The 18,358-nt window shown below is 42.8% G+C and overlaps 1 protein-coding gene across 1 annotated transcript in view; it reads left to right on the top strand.

Annotated features, from left to right (window-relative positions):
• LOC136299954 (sphingosine-1-phosphate transporter SPNS2-like) overlaps positions 1-18,358 on the top strand; it is a 134,461-nt gene that overhangs the window by 33,435 nt on the left and 82,668 nt on the right. The window contains exon 2 of the mRNA XM_066201988.1: positions 3,461-3,526. Coding sequence (XP_066058085.1) covers positions 3,461-3,526 — 66 coding nt within the window. The remainder of the gene's footprint in view (positions 1-3,460; positions 3,527-18,358) is intronic.

Raw genomic sequence — 18,358 nt, 5'->3', positions numbered from 1 at the left:
TGGTGGCTTCACTCTTGGATTACGTCAGGTGCTGTGAGACACAGCACTGCAAGCAATGTGGTCACTGTCTGGAGCCTGGCTCCAGCTCTCTCCCTTCCCATCATCTAGAAGCAGAAGGGAAAGTCAAAAGCTCTATCATTTTCCTGTATTCTCCCCTGGTCTATCATTGCTTAATTGTATCCCTAAATCTTATTAAATTCTGGGGTGAGTCATTGCCACAGTGAGGTGGAAACAGAGCAGGGTGAATTTAGGAGAGGAGGAGTGTCCTCCCAGGTGAGTGGCTGAGCAGGAAAACTCCCACAGCAGGGAACTACTATCACTTCATAGGTGTGTTGCATCATCTACCTGGTGTTGCCTCTAATTTAATGCTCTAAACCCAAATCAAAACACCTGTAGTCCAAAGAGAATATAAAATAACTTGGAGTAGGAAATCCATGCCAATTAGACATGCAGATCTCTCTTAATCATCTGAGACCTTCTTCCAAGATCACACAGGACTTATAATTGTGGTTCTCCGTTGTCCTGTTGCATTGGCTCTCCACAGAACCCACTTTCCTCTCCACCACCAGGATAAAATTGTAGGATTAATCCGAGTGTCTGTACATCTGTGTCCTAAATGTATTTCATTTGTGGCTACAGACGTTCGAGCTTGTAAAACTCATTATGGTCTGTAGGACTGTGAAACCACTGTCACTGGACAAATAACTTGTCTTGAACTGGAAACTCTCCTCTGCTGTTTTGTATGCACCATTATATTCCCCTCTGCTTTCTGTTCTGGTTTCTGATGCCAATCCATAAAAGTCTGTTTTCCATCACATCCCAGGCTCCTGCTTCTCGGAACTTTGAGAAGTTTGGTGTGCTTCTTTGGCATTCTGTCGTGGCTGAAGGCAGAGAAGCCACCTTTCAGGGTGCTGGATGGAGCTCTCAACATGTGTGTGTATTCCCTCACGGAATATATTCCATCTAGTCCAAGCCCCTGCTCAGCTGCAAGCAATGAGTAGATATTTCGTTTCTGTGCGGCACAACTGAGTGATGATAGGAGAGCACTAGAAAATACTGTACTCAGTATTTCCTCTCTTCTTCCACATTTGTTCTTGAGGATATTGATGAGTTTAGTGTCCCTAAAATTGGGATTTTAGGGCCCAGGAGTTGTTCTGACATGTTGAACTTTGCCTGATGTGGGCAGTCTGTGAGCAAGCAGTACTGGAGCACAAAGTGCTCAGAGCTGGTTAAGCTCAGCGAGGTTTCTCAGTTGGGTTGCATGAGAAATATTTTTTTTTTTGTGGAAAGGTGGTACACCAAGGGGAGCAGGGAAGTCAGCTACACCACAGAGGGGTTTGCTAGGCAAATGCAAATTTATTTTTGTTCATCAGTTGCTGCCTGGATTATGGTGTCTCAGTTGTTAATGGAGCAAACCAGGGAAGCCCAGTCAAGAAATGCCAGGGCACTTTGTAAATGGAGTTAATTCTGCCATCCAAGAGGAAGCAAAGAAATTCCTGTTGGAATTGTAGTAGACACCAATGTTCCAAAGGAAAAGAAAGGCCAGGGGAACATTGTCAGGATGGATGTAATTGGGCACTTAGTGCTTCAGGAAATTATAAAGTCACAGAATAATTGAGGTCAGAAGTGACCTCTGGAGATCATCTAATCCAAGCCCCATGCTAAAAGCAGGGTCAGCTAGAGCAGGTTGCACAGGACTGTGTCCTGTTGGGTTTTGAGTGTCTCCAGAGATGGTAAACCCACAACCTCTCTGAACATCCATGCTTCACCTCCCTCACAGCAAAAATTCATTTTCTTGTATTTAGGGGGAATTTCCTGGATTTTGGTTGTTGCCCTTTGCCTCTCTAACTGGGCACCAGTGTGAAGAGCCTGGCTCTGCATCTACCCCCTTTTTATCAGTAATGACAGACATTGATTAGGTTCACAACCTTCCCCACCCTCAGCCTTCTTGTTTGCGGCTAAACAGTCTGATGAGAGAGTAGGGAAGTGGGAGTTGTTGCAGGAGATTGAACAAATGTTTCTGGGCAGATATTGAAGCCTAAAACCCACCTGAATTCTGTCCTGAGTAAATGGTGATGTACAAGTAGTACAGAACAGCTCGAATGAGCTTTTTTGCCTTTTCTTTCCTTCTCCCCATCTTCTTTTCCTTTAGTGTCTTTAATTTATGACTGTTCCCTTGGCATTGTCCCAGATGTCTTCTGGGAATAGTTATCTCTGGGTCTTTTATCTCTCTGTCATTTAGTGTGATCTTGGCAGGCCCAAAAGCTAGGACATTTATGGTGAGTGATTCAGGTTGGTGCTCAGTTGATTTCTGTAACCTGCAGAAATGAGAAGAATGACTTTGGATAAAGCCTTGGATCAGAATTTGAGCAGGGGGTGAATTCTGTGGATCTTCAGTATAGTTAGAGAATGGGCGTCTTGTTTTTAAAAAAGAAACTTGCCTATCCTCAGGTTTGGGGAAGACAGTAGTCTAAATAAAGAAGTCCCAGATCTAAAGAGAGAGACAGCCTCTATTCCAGACCCAGGAAGTCAGATGCTCTGACTTCCAGATAACTCCAGATAACCAGATAACTCTGGTGATTTAGACCACTGACAAATATTCAGGCCTACGGATCTGCAGCTGAGACCGCTGGACCATGTACAGCTTGTCAAACCTGTGTGCCCCCAAATGAGTTATTAAAGTTCTGCTGTGGGTTTTCCTCTTGGTTTTTTGGTTACAAAAACATGGCTGTCCCATATACCTGATGTTACATGTGTCAAAATGCTTGGCACAAAAATGTTAAATCTAATTGAATGCGTAAATACTTCAAAACCTGTTAATTTTGCTTGTGCCAATTAATATATTGGGGTTTAAGGAAGACAGAAGATTTGGTTTGGTTCTGCTTGTAGTTGCTTTAAATCTGAGCATCTGGTCACTTACCCACCTTTACTAAGGTATTTTAAATGTATTTGTTCTATTTGCTTTGAAAGTAAAAACTCCCCAGTACTAGTTAAATATGAAACCTTTCATCATTGCAAATCTGTCATATCTCCTCTCAGCAGAGATTTGTTAAAACTTGTCTTGGATTTGATCTGTCTGTCTTGCCAAACCATTTAATAAGCACCTTGGGTGCGGAATCAGTTTCCCTCTATTTCTGTGAAATAACAGAATTAAGCGATCTGGATTATGCAAAAAAACACACAAATAGAAAAGCTTGATCTTATTTAAGTAGAAAGGAAAGGCCAGTTTCCATTCATGAGGATTTAATTCCCAGGCTCATTGCATGATGTTACATCTGCCCACCTCTGCTTTTATTGTAGTAGCCCAAAATTACTGAGTGTGCATGTATAGGGGAAAAAAAAGTGCAACCTTTATGTGTTTAAACTGGAATTTGAAGCTTTGCTGATGTGTCACAAAAGGTTTGAGTTGAATGCTTTTCAAAGGCTGAAGGCACTGAGCATCTTCTCTGTTTTCTTGTAGGTGTGTTACTGGACATCCAGCAGCACTTTGGAGTCAAGGACAGTGGGGCTGGCTTGTTACAGACAGGTAAGAAAGTGTTTCTTCTCTCACTGCTCTTTGTGACATTCCATTTGTCCAGTGGGTGCGTACAGATTTCTTCATCATGATGCATGGGCACACTGGTTGTGAAATCTACTCTTAGAAAGGTGAATAAATACATTCCTACTGGGAAGCTAAATGAACGTGAGGGGTTTTTTGGCCTTGATTTGCTGTTGGGCAGGAGTTTGGGTCTCAGAATGACTTGAGTATAGAATGGACTAAAAGGAAATAAACCTAATGATTTTATTTGCAGGAACTACATTCAAACAGGAGATAGTTACTTCCCCTAGATCAGAAAACCCATGATAAGCCAACAGCAGGACCCTGTGCACTTCTTTAGGTTGGTAATAAGTGTGATGTATTTTGCCCTTCAAGTGCTTGACAGAGAATCTGCTGACTGGACAGTCCCTGGGAACGTGGTGTGGCATGAAAATGTAAAACTCACTGGGGCAAGAACATGAGGATGAAAACTCTAGGCAAGGCTAGCAGTCCGTGAGAACTCATGGATTAACAATAGCCCTAAAATTCTGGTGCTGTTAGCTTCTGACATTTCTCTTGTTGTGTAAGGAAGGATTACTGCAATTCTGATATCCTCCTAATGGAGCAGGCATTTCCATGTCTCAGACATCTTCAGGCAGAGCTGAACAACCCCAGGAGAACCCCAGCTTCTCTGGGCTCTGGTCCTGAGGTGGCTCAGCGCAGGGCCTGTATCCCTGGGCTGCACAGGATGACATTGAGTACCACTCTTGTTTAGTCACAACAGCACATTTGGTCCCCATGGAGAGCTGAAAGGAGCAGCAGTATTTTTAGTACCACTGTATTTTTAAGAAATGCAGTATTTTAAGAAAACAGTCTGGTTTGAAAACCTCCTACGGAGCTATTAACTAAAAGTCACGGATTTGTGGTGCTGTGGCTGTCTTGTCACTGTCATCTGTCTGAGGGAACCACACTGGAACAATTATATCTCTGAAAAAGTGAGAATTCAGTTAGGTTTTGAAATAGTGTGCCAGCAAGACATGTTTTCCCATGCTATCACAGTGGGTACCAAACACCTGTCAAGGGCTTGTCTGTGAAATTGTGGCCAACACTGAATTGTATAAAATCATTCATTCTTTATGATCGCACTAAAGGTGAGAATATTCTGGAGCTCCATCAATTGGTCTTTGATTTCAAACTATGTGAAGCACTGCAATATCCCCTCCTTTTTTATTTCCTGCAGCCCATGGCACAGCAGGGTCCTCATCTGTGGTTGCAGCTTCTTGGTAATGTTGTAATACAAACAATTAATTACAGTTTGTATTAAATGGTTAAAAAATGCTGCCCTTGTGGGACAGCAGAGCTCAGCTCAGCTGTTGTGAGCAGCATGTGTCCAGAACAGAAGGTTTCAGCTTTACAAGTGTCATTGATTATAAGTAGCATCAATCAGTTATGCCCAAAATGGCACTGGTTGTCTGTCAGATTCTTTTCTACAGCAATTATTTGTATTTATTTATTGTACTCAGAGGAGCAGGTCCTCAGTTTATCATTAGACACTAAGTGCTTTCAAGAAAATATTCTGGTGGAAAAGGACACTTGCCAAAGCATGTATTTAATCTTCATCCTTCTGAAGATTATTCATTGACAGTCAGTAAAAGCTAACTTCAACAGGATATTCATTTGTTAATTGCAAGATATGTTATTTATTTCTCTAGCAAACACACAGGGCATCTGAAAACAGCATCAGTGAAGTATTGCAGGATTGCTCTTGAGTGTGTCAAGTTTTCTAACAAGTAATTGTTGCCTTAAGAAAAGCAGTCTTTTCTCTTGGGTATTTTTTCTGATCTGAAAACTGAGGGCTTGTCTTTGCTTCTGCAGTATAGATAATAATGTACTAATCACAGTGCTATCAGAGGAAAAGAGTGCTCAGAAAGTAAAACACCATTTCACGTAAATAAGGGTAGAGGCACATAACTGAAAGCTTATTAATTCTATTACTCCAGCTTACCAAGTTTCTGTGTTGGCAGGCGGTCCATGGCCCAGGTATCCTTAATCCTGGTTAAATAAAAGATGCTGCCCTAAACCACCCCAAACATTGCTTCTAATCTTTTGTCTTTTCTCTAAACCTGACTTCTCAATGTTGAAATTAGGGGAAATGGTGCAGGGTGTAAAAGCACTTGCCCAGGGTTGCAGAATGAGCCTGGAGCAAAGCTGGGGCCAGATGAGGCATCTCCCACTCCTCTGCCTTAACCCTGAACAGTTCCTTTGCCAGTGGAGATACAAATATTGTTTTCTTCCCATGAGATGGTCCTGCAAACTAATTGAGTGATGTGAGACGAAAGACTGTTCATCCTGATTATGTCCTTTGAATAAAGAGTGGATTAGTCCTCAGGTTGTGAATCCTACATCTAAATCAGTCCTAAATTAATTTACAGTGTTAATGAGGGGGATTGAAATGTAGTATTTGCTGGCAGTTCATATCACTCATCAAAAAGGCAATAAACTAAAAAACTTTTAAAAAATTTTAAAAGCCATTTAAGTGAGAAACAAGGTTGCAAAATTTTTAGGAGGAAATGGTTCTGAAAATCCAAACAGAAAGTGGGGAAAAGAAATCCAGCAGGGGTAATGTTTGACCCTGTGTTCGTCCCACACCCCACTCTTTGCAGGCACAGCTGATCTGGTATCTCTGTCTCTTCAACCACTGCAAGCCAATCCATACTCTCGGCTTCTGATGCTGTCTGGAAAGCAAAGCTGACTTACTCCTTAGGAACTGCAGACACAAAAAGAATTTTTGTCTTCTTTCATATTAATCCTGACATACAAGCTGTTCTTTAACCAAGACATAATGCAAACTGGTTAGAGGGACACTGTAGCTCCCTGTGCAGAAAAATCAGAGAACAATCCAACCTCATCCATAATGGAAAGAAGCAGACCATGATAGTCTCTACAGCAAGGATCCTGTGACAGCAGAGGACACGCTGACAGATGGAGCACAACTGCTGCTTGCTCAGTAGCATTCTAGAGTAGCACACATAAAACTGTGGTGATTTGAGCTTCACTTAACTCCAGATGATGCTGTAATTGTGTGCTGATGTTCCTTTTTGAAGCATTGCATATGCAGTTGTGTAAATGTTGGTTTAGCTCACCGTCCCACAGGTCTGCATCCAAGCTTTCTTGTGCTTTTCAGTTCTTACTGGCTGCTTTTCTCAGCTGAAGAAAGGATAAACCTGGCTGAACTCAGAAGGTGGTAGAGCATCTCTGTGCCTGCTTGTGTGTACAGCTGTAGTCAGTCAATACATTCATAAACCAAACCATACAAAAAGTCTTATCTATGTGTGGAGTTAGGTAGGAACAGCTACAGAACTATAGGCCACTAGGAACACAAAGAATAAGAAGGTGGACAACTGGATTTGTAGAACTGCTTCAAAATAGTGTTATCCTTCCATATACACTATACCATGGGAGTAATGCCCCAGTGCTGTACTCTGGTTTTGACTAGATTTTATTTACCCCTTCTTTCTTCAATTTTTGTGCTTTATTGCTCTGCTCTGTCTGCTCTCTGTGCCTTTGAATTTATTTTGCTTTTGTGTCTCTTGCCAGTGTCTCTGTAGCATGCAAGAGCTCTAATAATAGCAGTGGCTGGCTTGTAATACAGTTTGCTGTGCAAAAATCTCAGGATGTTTTATATTGGGAGGGCTCTTAAGGCTGACCCTTACAGCTGGGGAAACCAAGAAAGCCAAATGGGAAAAATTACCCGTCCAAAGGTGCACAGCAGGTCTGAGGCAGAGCCAGGATGAGAACTACAGTTCCTGAACATGCAGCATTAGTGTTAAAAATTAATTAATTAATGAGGTTAATGCTTAGACCCAGAGATTTGGTCCTCGTTACTGGACACCTGAATCCTCCAACCCAGACAGCTCCAGCTCAGGGACCTCTGCAGGTGGAAACTGGGAGGTATCAAATGGAGGTTATTGCAAGAATTCTATGGAAGTGCAGAGGGGCAAAGTGTCTGTCTTCAGAAAGAGCACAGAGGTGTCATTAGAGGAAAACCTGGCAGGCAAAAGTGTGTAGTGTAAGGTCACAAGCCAGGAAATGTAAGGAGGTGGGAGATCTGCAAGCACTCATTAAGGTGAATAATCATAGATAACTGAGGCTCTGAAGGAACTTGTCTTTCCTTGTGTGCAGAGAGATGGGCATTCCCCCAGATGCCTTTCAGCCTCTGGTTTCCCAGAAAGCCAGGCAATGCCAGGTACTTTTTCAAAGTCTTGTTGTGAGCCCACTTTTCCTGTAAGGGTCAATTCCATCTACAGTCTCTGTTCATTTGAGAAGTGGAACTTTTATCTCTCTGTGTTGCCCTACCTCTTGAGCTGAGGTAGTGTAACCTTGCTGTGGGTTACAACCTTGCAAATACACAATCAGCTCTGCTGTGCTGTGATTGTTCCCATCAAGCTATAGACACATGCTCTGAGAAGGGGTCTCGACATAGTGGATGCAGCACGATGGTGAGATAAATCAGGCTTGATGAATTCAGTTCCCTTTGACTCCCATCTTCTTGTCATTGGCAGCTTATGGTGGCAGCTCCAACATTTTTATTTATTCCATGCAGAGACCACATCCTCCAGGTGCTACCCCTGAATATGTGTATATTACATGAGTTACAGGTGCCGCTTGTCTCTTTTCTACCATCTGCTTCTCCCTAAATGGACACTGTCTCCTCAGCTGCGCTCTGCAGAGCTGAACTACATCTTCACGTTTTGCTTCCTACTGCACCTACTTAACTGTTCTTGCTAGAACAGAGAAAATCATCATCTAAACACTTTCTATTTTCTATTTCAAGTTCATGGGCTTTCCTTTTGGGTGAATGGCTTCCTGCACCCGAGCACTTCCCAAGGAGGTGGTTCCTCAGGTGTCCAAGCCAGGAGGTGAGATAGAATGCTTATAGAATGCTTTGTTCTTGCTCTTATGACTGCAAATGGTTTGGTCCACCATGTCCTACCCATTGCCTTCCTCCCTGCTTCCAACAGCACTAAACATTCTTCAGTCCAGGTTACTTCTCTGGCATTCTGGTGCTCAGAATGGCAGGACAAGATGAAGCTGTCTTTCTGCCAGGAGATCCTCTAAGTCCTTTCAACAATGAGCAAAACCTTTCTCCCCATTTCCCCCTCCATGCCTGACTCTGTGTCCTTTTCTCTGACATTTTTCCACCTTCTGTAGGATGCTGCTGATGTAGGGATTAAGCAAGGTCAGTTTAAGCAATGAAGAGAAAGAGAGCAGGGCTCATTCAATATGAGCCTTGATTAATGTTGTGACAAGGGTTGGTCTTATTTTACTGCATTGAGTTGACATAGTCCAAGGCTTGATTATTTCCCACCTAAGTCCTTTACAAGTTCAGACAGTCCTTTTTCCCTGTGTGCTAGAATGCTGTCTGATATCCTGAGAAGTCATGGCAGTCTGAGGGTCTGATTCATGAAAGCAGTTAAACCTATTTGGAAATGCCTCTGCAATCAAGAATGAAATTATTGTCTTGAATCAGTGGGCAGGTTAGAGGAAAACCTCTTTGTGCCCTGGCCCAGTCCCCATGCACCAAGGACTGAAGTATAAAAATGGCATTTACAGCCTGTGTTCTCACTGGACAGCCCTGGATTGCAAAGTAAATATTCCTGGGAGGGGGATAAAATGGTCAGGGTGGGAAGGGAAGGTGTCCTTGCTTCCTGCTGAGAGGAGGGGAGTGCTTCAGCTGGGGTTGTATTTTGTCCTTCTGTTGTTCGTGTCAGCAAGTGAGTGCAGGCTACTAGAACAGGGAAACTCTCCAGACTGCCTTGTCTTCATTAATATCTTCACTTTATGATACTGCATGGCCAGTAGCACAAGGTCACCATTCATTTCCCCATCCTGCCTTTCTGCTTTGCACAAGGAAAGTTTGTCCTCACTATTGGCCCTTCAGGTACTTGGGCTGGGTGTTGCGAGGGAAACTTGTGCTGCCTGTGGCACATCTGTTCTATCAGTAGAAATTGGCCTATTTTCCCTCAGGCTGTAGTTCAGGCACCTCTTGCCAAGGTTGTTTTCACTTCTGTAATTCATTATAATAATGAGGGGAAAGATTTCCCACAGATTTTAGAGAAGTAGTTATTATTCCACCCCAAGTCCCCACATCTTTTAACACAGCCTGTCCATCCCCTCCATATGTTCCTCAGACCTCAGAATTTGATTCAGGCACTGTATAGTGGAAGACAGGATTTTTGTTGGTATTGTGCAGTATTTTCAAACAACATTTTCCTCTTAGTACCAGCAGTGCAGTCTCATGTAACTGGTATCTGCGTTGTTTTGTGTACAAATAGTTCAGAAGGGCTGGTCTGGCTCCCTTGACTTTTGTTGATTACCACCATAGCTGTAATTATGGAAGAAGGAGATGAACATTTACATTATCAGTTATTTAATGGCTATCAGTTGCTGGAAGGGAAGCATGGACTTGTATTCAAAAACCTTATGAGTAGGTTACTTTCTTTCCTCCCCTTCTTCAGGCACTAAAAGCATTTGGTAGTAAAGTGGAAAATCTGCTTACCTTTAATTCTTGCTTTCACTGTGCCTATAAGTTTAATTTTCAAGTGTGGTGACCAGGGGGATGTTTGTGTATGGTCTCAGTTGCTGTTGGTATATCTTGGGCCCAATGCAAAGGGAAGTGTTAGCTCAGAAGGGAAAGGCTGTTTTTGCCTTCATCTTCAGTGAAGTTGGATCAGGGTCTTCTATGAGCTGGGGGTGAGAAAATAAACCTATTTTTTATAGTGCATTTTATACATTTATAGTACATTTTATATATTTAACATGCTTCGCCCCAGGGGAGCCTCAAGTGCTCTCTCTGAAAAGATTTATTTTAAGGTTATTTTGTCTCTCACACCTGGAGAGCTCTCACTTTTTTAGAGCTCAGACCTGCAGTTCTGCAGGGCAACGTATGGTGTAGTGAGGATGTGAACAGCAGGGTGGGATCTGGTGTTAATAGGGATCAGGCTTGGTCTGTGTCCACTGGGAGATCCCCAGGGTGATACAGCACCGCTGGAAGCTGCTGGAGGTGATGCTGGATTTGAGGGAGAGATCATGTGGAAAACCCAAATAGTCTTGGCAGAGTGTGAAGGACTCTGGAGCACTGAAGGTGCTGTCTGGGAATGGAGAGCTCTGAGGTTGGTTGCTGTCACACAGCAGGCATCCAGAAGACTGGAAGTGCAGGGGTGTGGTTGCAGTAGTGGGAATGTTGGGGTCCTGGACCAGTCCATGCAATTGTTTTGCTTCTCTATTGTCCTATCTGGAGTTCCAGGTGACTTTTCCTCCAAACCAGTGCTTCTCAAAGCTTTTGGGCCATGTATCAGACCACTCTGCATCCTTCCAATCAAAGTTGTATGGTGATTTATTACCACTATAAAAGTAGCATTGCTACATGTCTGGCTGGAAAGAACATGCTGTTATGTTGTGGGCCACAGTTTTGGGAACCGTAGCCATGGCAGAAGCCACAACAGGTCAGCAGGGCTGCAGTGATTCCCATATAAAGACCCACATGCACCTGAGGTGGAGTGACTCACTCACAGACACTTGTACCTGGCTTTGAAAATGAATTCCAGGGCATCACTTACGTAAAAAGGGAACATTCTTCATGGTATTGGGTAGTGTTAGCAGCCTGCAGAGCTGGATTCCAATTAACACAAGTAAGCCTGACTTGCATGAATGGTGTATTGTTGTATCAATCTCCCAATGCTCTCCCCTTGCCCCCAGTACATGCACATATTTGGGGATGTTTCCTGTAGGCTGATGTAGGATTGTTGAGCAAAAACCCATTTTCTGCTCAAATTATGTGGGGAACCTAGTTTTGGAGAGAAAATATTACTGATCATAATCCATTACTTACTCTGATTCACTTTACATTTACAGTCATGTGAATGTATATAAATTTTTTTGCTGAAACTCTCTTCAATTGTTTTTAAAGTAGCAAATGACTGTGGAAGGCTCAGGATTTTAAATCACAGAGGAAAAACAAACAAGTTCTTTGATGGGATGAGTTGTAGGAGGAGAGGTTCACACACAGTCTTGTGGTCTTTGCTGCTGCATGCAGGGAAGTCCTTTGGTTTTCAGTGGAGAGGATATTTCTAGGGAAAGTTCAGTTCTGATGCCTTTTATTCCCCCACTCTGTTATACATTAGGTTATTAGTAATTAAACATTTGAACAGTTTTAACCATTTGCTCCTTCCAAACTTTTCATCCACTAATGTTTACAGAAGACTTACTTTACATATTCTCCTACTGCATCATTCTCCTTGCTCTTTGTAGGTGAGCTGAACTGGAGATGAGGCACCTGTGATTTATTTCCTTGTGGGACAGTGGTGTTCAAGTGAGAACATTAATAGTAATACACCTTTCCTGCAAAGAGTTGCCCTAAAAAACTAAAGAGTTACAATAACTGGCTTATCTGGAGCTGCACTAACTTTAAATGGATGGTCACAATAAATTACTATGGGGGGGGACTTGGGAGTGAATTAGGGAGGCAGTACAGGTAAAACAATTTGAACTTTGATTTCTTTCTTGTGAATTCTATGAACTGTGAATCATGGAGTTCTGAGTTGGCAGGGCGCCACAAGGATCATGAAGTCCAACTCCTGGCCCTGCACAGGACACCCCAGCAATCCCACCCTGTGAGATCATTGCACTGACAGTGGTGGCCAAGGTGCTCTCTTCCCTGGGTCATTTGCCTGTTTCCTTCTTTGTCTGGATCTTGCTAAGAGTTACACAGTGAAATTCCCAGCAGAGGATTTGTCTGTCTGGGGTTGAGTTAGATTTGTTTTGTTTTTCTTGAAGGATGTTCGAAACACGCTCTGAATTCTTTGGTTTTAATTCTGCCTAATTCACAGTTGCTGGATTTTTCCTTGGCTCTGCTTCACCCTGGGATGTGAGGGGTCCTGGTTACCTCAGCAATTGATGGTGTCAGTTGTCAGCACTGTGTTTGTGTCTTCAGCATCCTGTGGTTTTGTCCAACCTACCTGGCAGTATAAATTACAATAAATTGTCTTAAGTGCCCTTGGCCACACCTCTTGAGCACTAGAAATCATTGACAAAGTCTGACAAAGAAGGGTACTCTTTCATGAGAGCCTTTGTGATAGAATGAGTCACATTAAGAAAGATGGGTGAGTTAAAGAATAACTACCATCCATTAAGAAAAGGAAAGAAGAAAAAGAGAAAGAGAGAAAAAGTTTTACTGAGTTCCATTCAATTTAAGCGTATGGGCTTTTTTGAGAAGCAGCCTTCCATTTTACAGGTGTAGTGTAGGATATATAAATGCTTAACTTGCTAACTGTGCCCACAAATCAAAGTGAAGTGGCACTAATTCCACCAGAAAAACTGCTCGCAGGGTAAATTAAAAGCTCAAAATTAGTGATTGAGCTAAGAATCTCTTAAAAGCCTGATACTAAAAAAATGGATATTAGTTCAGAAGGACTGATGTAAATGGTTATTATGGTGAGAACCATGCAATGTTTCACTAGATAAATCCATCTCCTTTATCTGTCTTCTTGAAAGTAGAATTACAGAACAGGAGCTTGAAAATGTCTCATCAGTTTTGCTGGTTTAGTTCTCGCCATCCCCATCCTGCTTTATTTTTGAGCTGGCATCTCCCACCATCACACGGGTGCCCACGGTGTCACTGGGCAGGGTTCAGGGAGCACCACTGAGGTGCCCCCGTTGTTCTAGCTCAGGGAGCTGAGACTGCCTCAGCTCCTGTGGAAACAGGGTCTGTCTCTAAGGGTTATTGGGTTGCATTCCTTAGAAAATTCTTACATTTTTATCAAAGTGTAGGTGGATTCATTCCTGCTTTACCCACCCAGAGCCTTCAGTTACTTCCAGCTTTTGGCTGATGTAGCAGTCCTGCTGCCTGCCAACTGCTTTGAAACCCATGGATGTGATAATGGGGAAAATTATTAGAGAGTGTGACTGCAAATATGTCAGAGTGAGGGGGAGGGTGGCAAAACAAAGAGAAAATATTAAAAGAAAATATCTCTGGGAAAAAGAAAATGTGAAGAGAGCAAACATTTTCCTGAAAAGCAAATTGTCTAAAGTTGTCCTTGTTCTCATAAAGGATGTTTTATGGCAGAAGAGGTATAATATAGGATATTATATAACAGATGTTGAATTTTCACTAAGAGCTCCCCAGTAAGATATTCCTACCTGCTGCTAATGTTACACCTTCCAGGGATGTGGGCAGTATATGACACACTGAGCAGAGAAAATACTTGCATTGTATATAACAGATGTGTTAATTTTCCTTGTTTGTACTTACTGAACTTATTCTTTCTGGATTCATAGTCCAGAAACTGGTTTCTTGTCTAGTCACCAGACAAACAAACCTCTGGCGGCTCCATGCCAGGTTTTCCCCCGTGGTTCAGTTCCAGCTGAAAAGGACTCTGATAGCAGAGCTCAGCTGGCACCTCGGGGCTTTCCTGGTCTCCTGGGAGGGGAGTGGAACAGGCACTGAACACAAACCAGCACCAGATGGGCCACTGGTCACTCATCAGGCTCATCTTCTACATTTTTCGACCTAATTGAAATGGGCTTCTTTAATACCTTGACAATCCCTGGATTTACCAAATATTGCCTTTCCTTTTTTCCATTAATGTAATTGATGATGCATGAAGGAATTGCATTTGCAAACCTTGCGCATTGCAGCATTTGTTTCAGGATGGGTTTTTTTTCCCAGTGGTACTTGTTCTCCCAGAAAAATACTGGTCCAAAGAAATTTAAACTGAGGGATTATTTGAAACAGGGTCCAGTCACGCTCCATGGATATTGAAACTGTGATTAACCCTGGAGTCTTCTACAGATGTCATGTTCTTTTATCCATAGGGGCAAGTTCAGTTGCAAAGCTCACTCCTGGAACTGCAGCTCAGCTTAGCATTAGAGTGTTTTTCCAAGTCAGGAATGACACATGGGTGATAATCTTAGAAATAACATCTTGTACAACAGAGATTCTGTAAGACACGCAGAGATTCATTCTCCATTGCATTGTAGCTGTGATCCTTTTCCAAACCGTGGCAAGTTAAACACTGGCACATGCCAGTATTTCAACAATTTCCTTAAAGTAATTTCTCCCTTTTTGAAGGCCCCCACAGCCACTGTGAAACTCTTGCTCTTTGTCTAAATTGCCATTTATAACAGCAAGAGGCAGGAGCTTTTCTAAATACTGCAAGCAACATTGAATTGGCAAAAAAATTCTGTCGAATAGCATTTACAATGGTGTGAGAGGCTTCCCTACGTCCTGTGATGTCTCTTCACTGCGGGATGAAGGCTGCTCATCACTGCAGGTGTTTATTTGTGGCCTGCTGGTTGTTCATCTCTTGTCCTAGTCCTCAATATACAAACTGCAAATTGCAGTCAATGATGGTGTTTCTTTGCATTTACTTTGTGATGCAAAAGCCTTTTGAAATGTCACTGGCATCTGGAAAAAGGGCTCTGTACCCTGGCAGAGAGTTCTTCAAGTGCTGATGAGCATCGTGTGGCATTGGATAGGAAGGAGAAAGTATTTATGGTCCCTGAGCTGTTCTCAGACCACTGGGGCTTGAATGATGGTAAAACTCTTTCTAAAGCTTGCTGACATACAAAACTGTGGGAGGCGAGGGTATTCTGGATATCCTAAGATCATCTTCAAAATGCCTCTGGCTTGCTTATGGCTCTTGTTACGTGGGGTTTTGTGGTTGTTTGGGAAGCCTGTTGTATTTTAAAATAAATATATGTCTCTGTATATCTGTGTCTAGGTAGATAAATCGATAGATAGTTTTTTATATCTATACCTGTGTTATAGTTTAGGTGCCAGACTCTCAGAGGAGAATCGGTTGAGTTACCTCATGTGTTTAACACAGGAGAAAGCAGCTTGACAACTGCTGAGAGGCTGGAGCCTTGTTTTCTGCCAAAGGTAGATCTTGCTGTCTGGTGGCTCAGACTGCTCCCTGACCCTCGCAGTGCTGGTAATCAGACTAGGAAGTGGTTCAGCATTTTATTCCCTGTCTCTTGCAGCTGGTGGTGATTGTGTCCGAGCACACGGTTTCTGTGGCTGTGTGAGTTTAATGATAGGTAATAAATGAGAATCAGCTCAGGGCTCAGGGTAAGTGACAGCAAATGGTTCCTTCCTTGCCTTGTGGAGGATTTGTGATTCATAATGAAACCAGACAGCGAGTGCATTTAAACACAAACCACACTTTGGGCCAACATATCTGGTCCAGACCAGCTAGCCCCAGCCCCTGCTGCACTCACATCATCTCACGTACACCCCACTTCCTTCTCACAGGAGAAGTCTCAGAAATTATTATTTTTAATCTGCTTGTCCTCAGAAATAAGAGGGGAGTAATGTAAAATCGCATAACATAATGAATGTCCTGAAAAGGATGTGGGGTGTATGTTTTTCTGATTTTTTTCCTCACAATGCAGAAACAATCAGTAGGGGTCAGTTTGCTGGAAAATATCCCAAAAACTTATCAGGGAAGGGTGGGAAACTTGTGGAAATGAATGTCACGAGGAATATTGTCAGGACCTGAGCTTAAAGGATCAGATCTCTATGTGGATAACCCATTATAATTCTTGGGAGGGCTGAAGCCAGCCTCTGAGTGATTCTGCTGTCTGTGTAGGAATTCTGTGTACTTTCCTCGGAAGGATCTGATTGCTGTCCCTGTCACAGACAGGATGCAAGACTACATGGTTTTCTGATCTGTTGTCATTGTTCTTGTGTTCTTAGGAAGTGGTCTCCTGAGGTTACATGAAAGATATTTTACTGGGGGACTTATTTATTCACTGGCAGTGCCTCAGGCAGAAAGAAGGACACGGCTGTTAGGGAGAAACTGTGAGATTCCACAGCGAGATGATTTTTTTTCTCCTTCTGTGTTGGTGCTTTGAATTGAAACCCAGTCATCACTACAGAAATTTCCCCTGTAAAGTTAGTGTGGTTCTGGGCCAGTTCCTAATGGGTGGTAGCTTATATAGAGACCTGTCATTGCACAAGACACTTCGCATTTTACAGGCAACTCAGAAAAAAGTAGGTAATTGAGCAGGACAAAATACTGAAATTCCCTCTGTGAGCAGCAAATAGCTCTTTGGAAGTAAGGATTGGCTGGGCAGTGTTATGAAATGTGTGGGTTTCCTCTGCAAATAAAGGTGAAGCTATCAATAGCACTAACAGCCCTGGGAGGAGGGAAATCTTTGAGGAAAATAAGACAATTCTGGGTTGTTGGATTAGCATCAAACCAAAGCAATTACCCACAATGGCTTTTATATCCATATCTTCCATGAATTTTAGCATATTCCCATTCCACAATGATTTCTACTCCTAAAAAAGGTGAATTAGCATAAGGCTGCAGATGGCAGGGTTTTAAGAGCAGTACCCCTTGCTGGCACTGCCTGCATCTTAGAGCAAGTGAATAAAAATCAGATCTTTTAGATGTCCTCTTGAAGTTTTCGTGATGAGAAATAATATCTTTTCATCCCTTAGAATTCAGTTTAATTTGATAAATGTTTGCTTTCCTCCAGATATCTAGAGGCACGCAGTGTGAGACCAGGGTGAAGTCAGTGTGTTTAGAAATCCAGAAAGATGTGAACTGACCCCTGTGAAGGGAGTCAGCTGTAATACAGAGATGAATCTATATTTTTTTCCCTTGATAATTTCCTTAGTTATTGAGTTTTATTGATTTTAAAAGATGGCATTTTACTGATCTGCTAAAAGCACTCTTGGAGACGTATGGCTTGAGTTGGAAAGGAAACAGTTCTGTGAAAAATGGTGTGGAAGGAGTTTGCCACCAAACTCTGACACACTTTTATCCGCACATGCACAAACACACACTATGAATGTGATTCCTTGTCCTTCCCTGTCCAGACATCAGTGCTTCATTCCTGTGCCGTGGTGATAACACTGAAACAAGATCTGGGGTGTCCTGGCTGTCTTTCATTCACCCCAGAGCATTTCCTGCCCATTTGCCTGTGCTCACGTGCTTTCCTGAGCAGTTTTGGGAGCGTGTAATCTGCAGAAATGTCTTCAGTTTTAACTCTAGGACAACTTTGGTGGGTGCCAATGATAGACATGAAAATTAAGGGCAAAGTTTCGTTTCATCCCTGTGTCCTACCTGATTAGATGCTGTCCTGAGGCTGTCAGTGCTGTGGTAGTTGACAGCCAGTTCCATCATTAAAATGCAACTATGGCCATTTTCCCTTCCAAAGAGGGAGCATGTGTTTTGCTAAGCCCACTATAGATGGTACAACAGCCCCCTAAAGAACTGTAAAAATAATTAAAAAGGAATCAATCAGTCCTGCTGCCAGCCTGGGGAGAATGACAGCAAAGAGCAGTGTCCCCCTGCCCATTCCCAAAGCAGAGCCATGTGGATTTCAAGGCTTTGATGTAGCTTTTCCTCACTACTCCCAGCATTTGCTTGGCTCCCAGCAGTGTAGCCATCATGACTGGTAGCTCCAAAATCCCCCCAGGCTTGTGGCCCTGGTGGAAGGCAATGGCTGAGGGTCTCTTTCTGGCCAAGACTGCTGGCAAAACGTGCCCCAGCCTTCCCCAGATCCCTCACTCCGTGACGGAGCAGGTCCTGTGCCCCGGCTGCGTGTGGTGTGTTTGGGGAACAAACGTTTGGTTACTGCAGAGTTTCTCACTCTTTGTAAATGCAACCAGCAGATATTGAGAGCTGTGTGTAGAGGCCACCAAGGTATTCCCAGCACAGAATAGTAATTTATTTAGGATTTTCATTTTAAAAACAAACCCAAACAAACCTTAAGTCTGAAAGCTGTGGGATGAAAACATATCAGATGATCTCCTGCAGTAAGTTGTTACAA

This window comes from Chamaea fasciata, unplaced genomic scaffold, assembly GCF_029207755.1.
Source record: "Chamaea fasciata isolate MVZ Bird 193981 ecotype frontalis unplaced genomic scaffold, bChaFas1.0.hap1 SCAF_21, whole genome shotgun sequence".
Lineage (NCBI taxonomy): Eukaryota > Metazoa > Chordata > Aves > Passeriformes > Sylviidae > Chamaea > Chamaea fasciata.
This window is presented reverse-complemented; position numbering and strand designations above follow the sequence as displayed.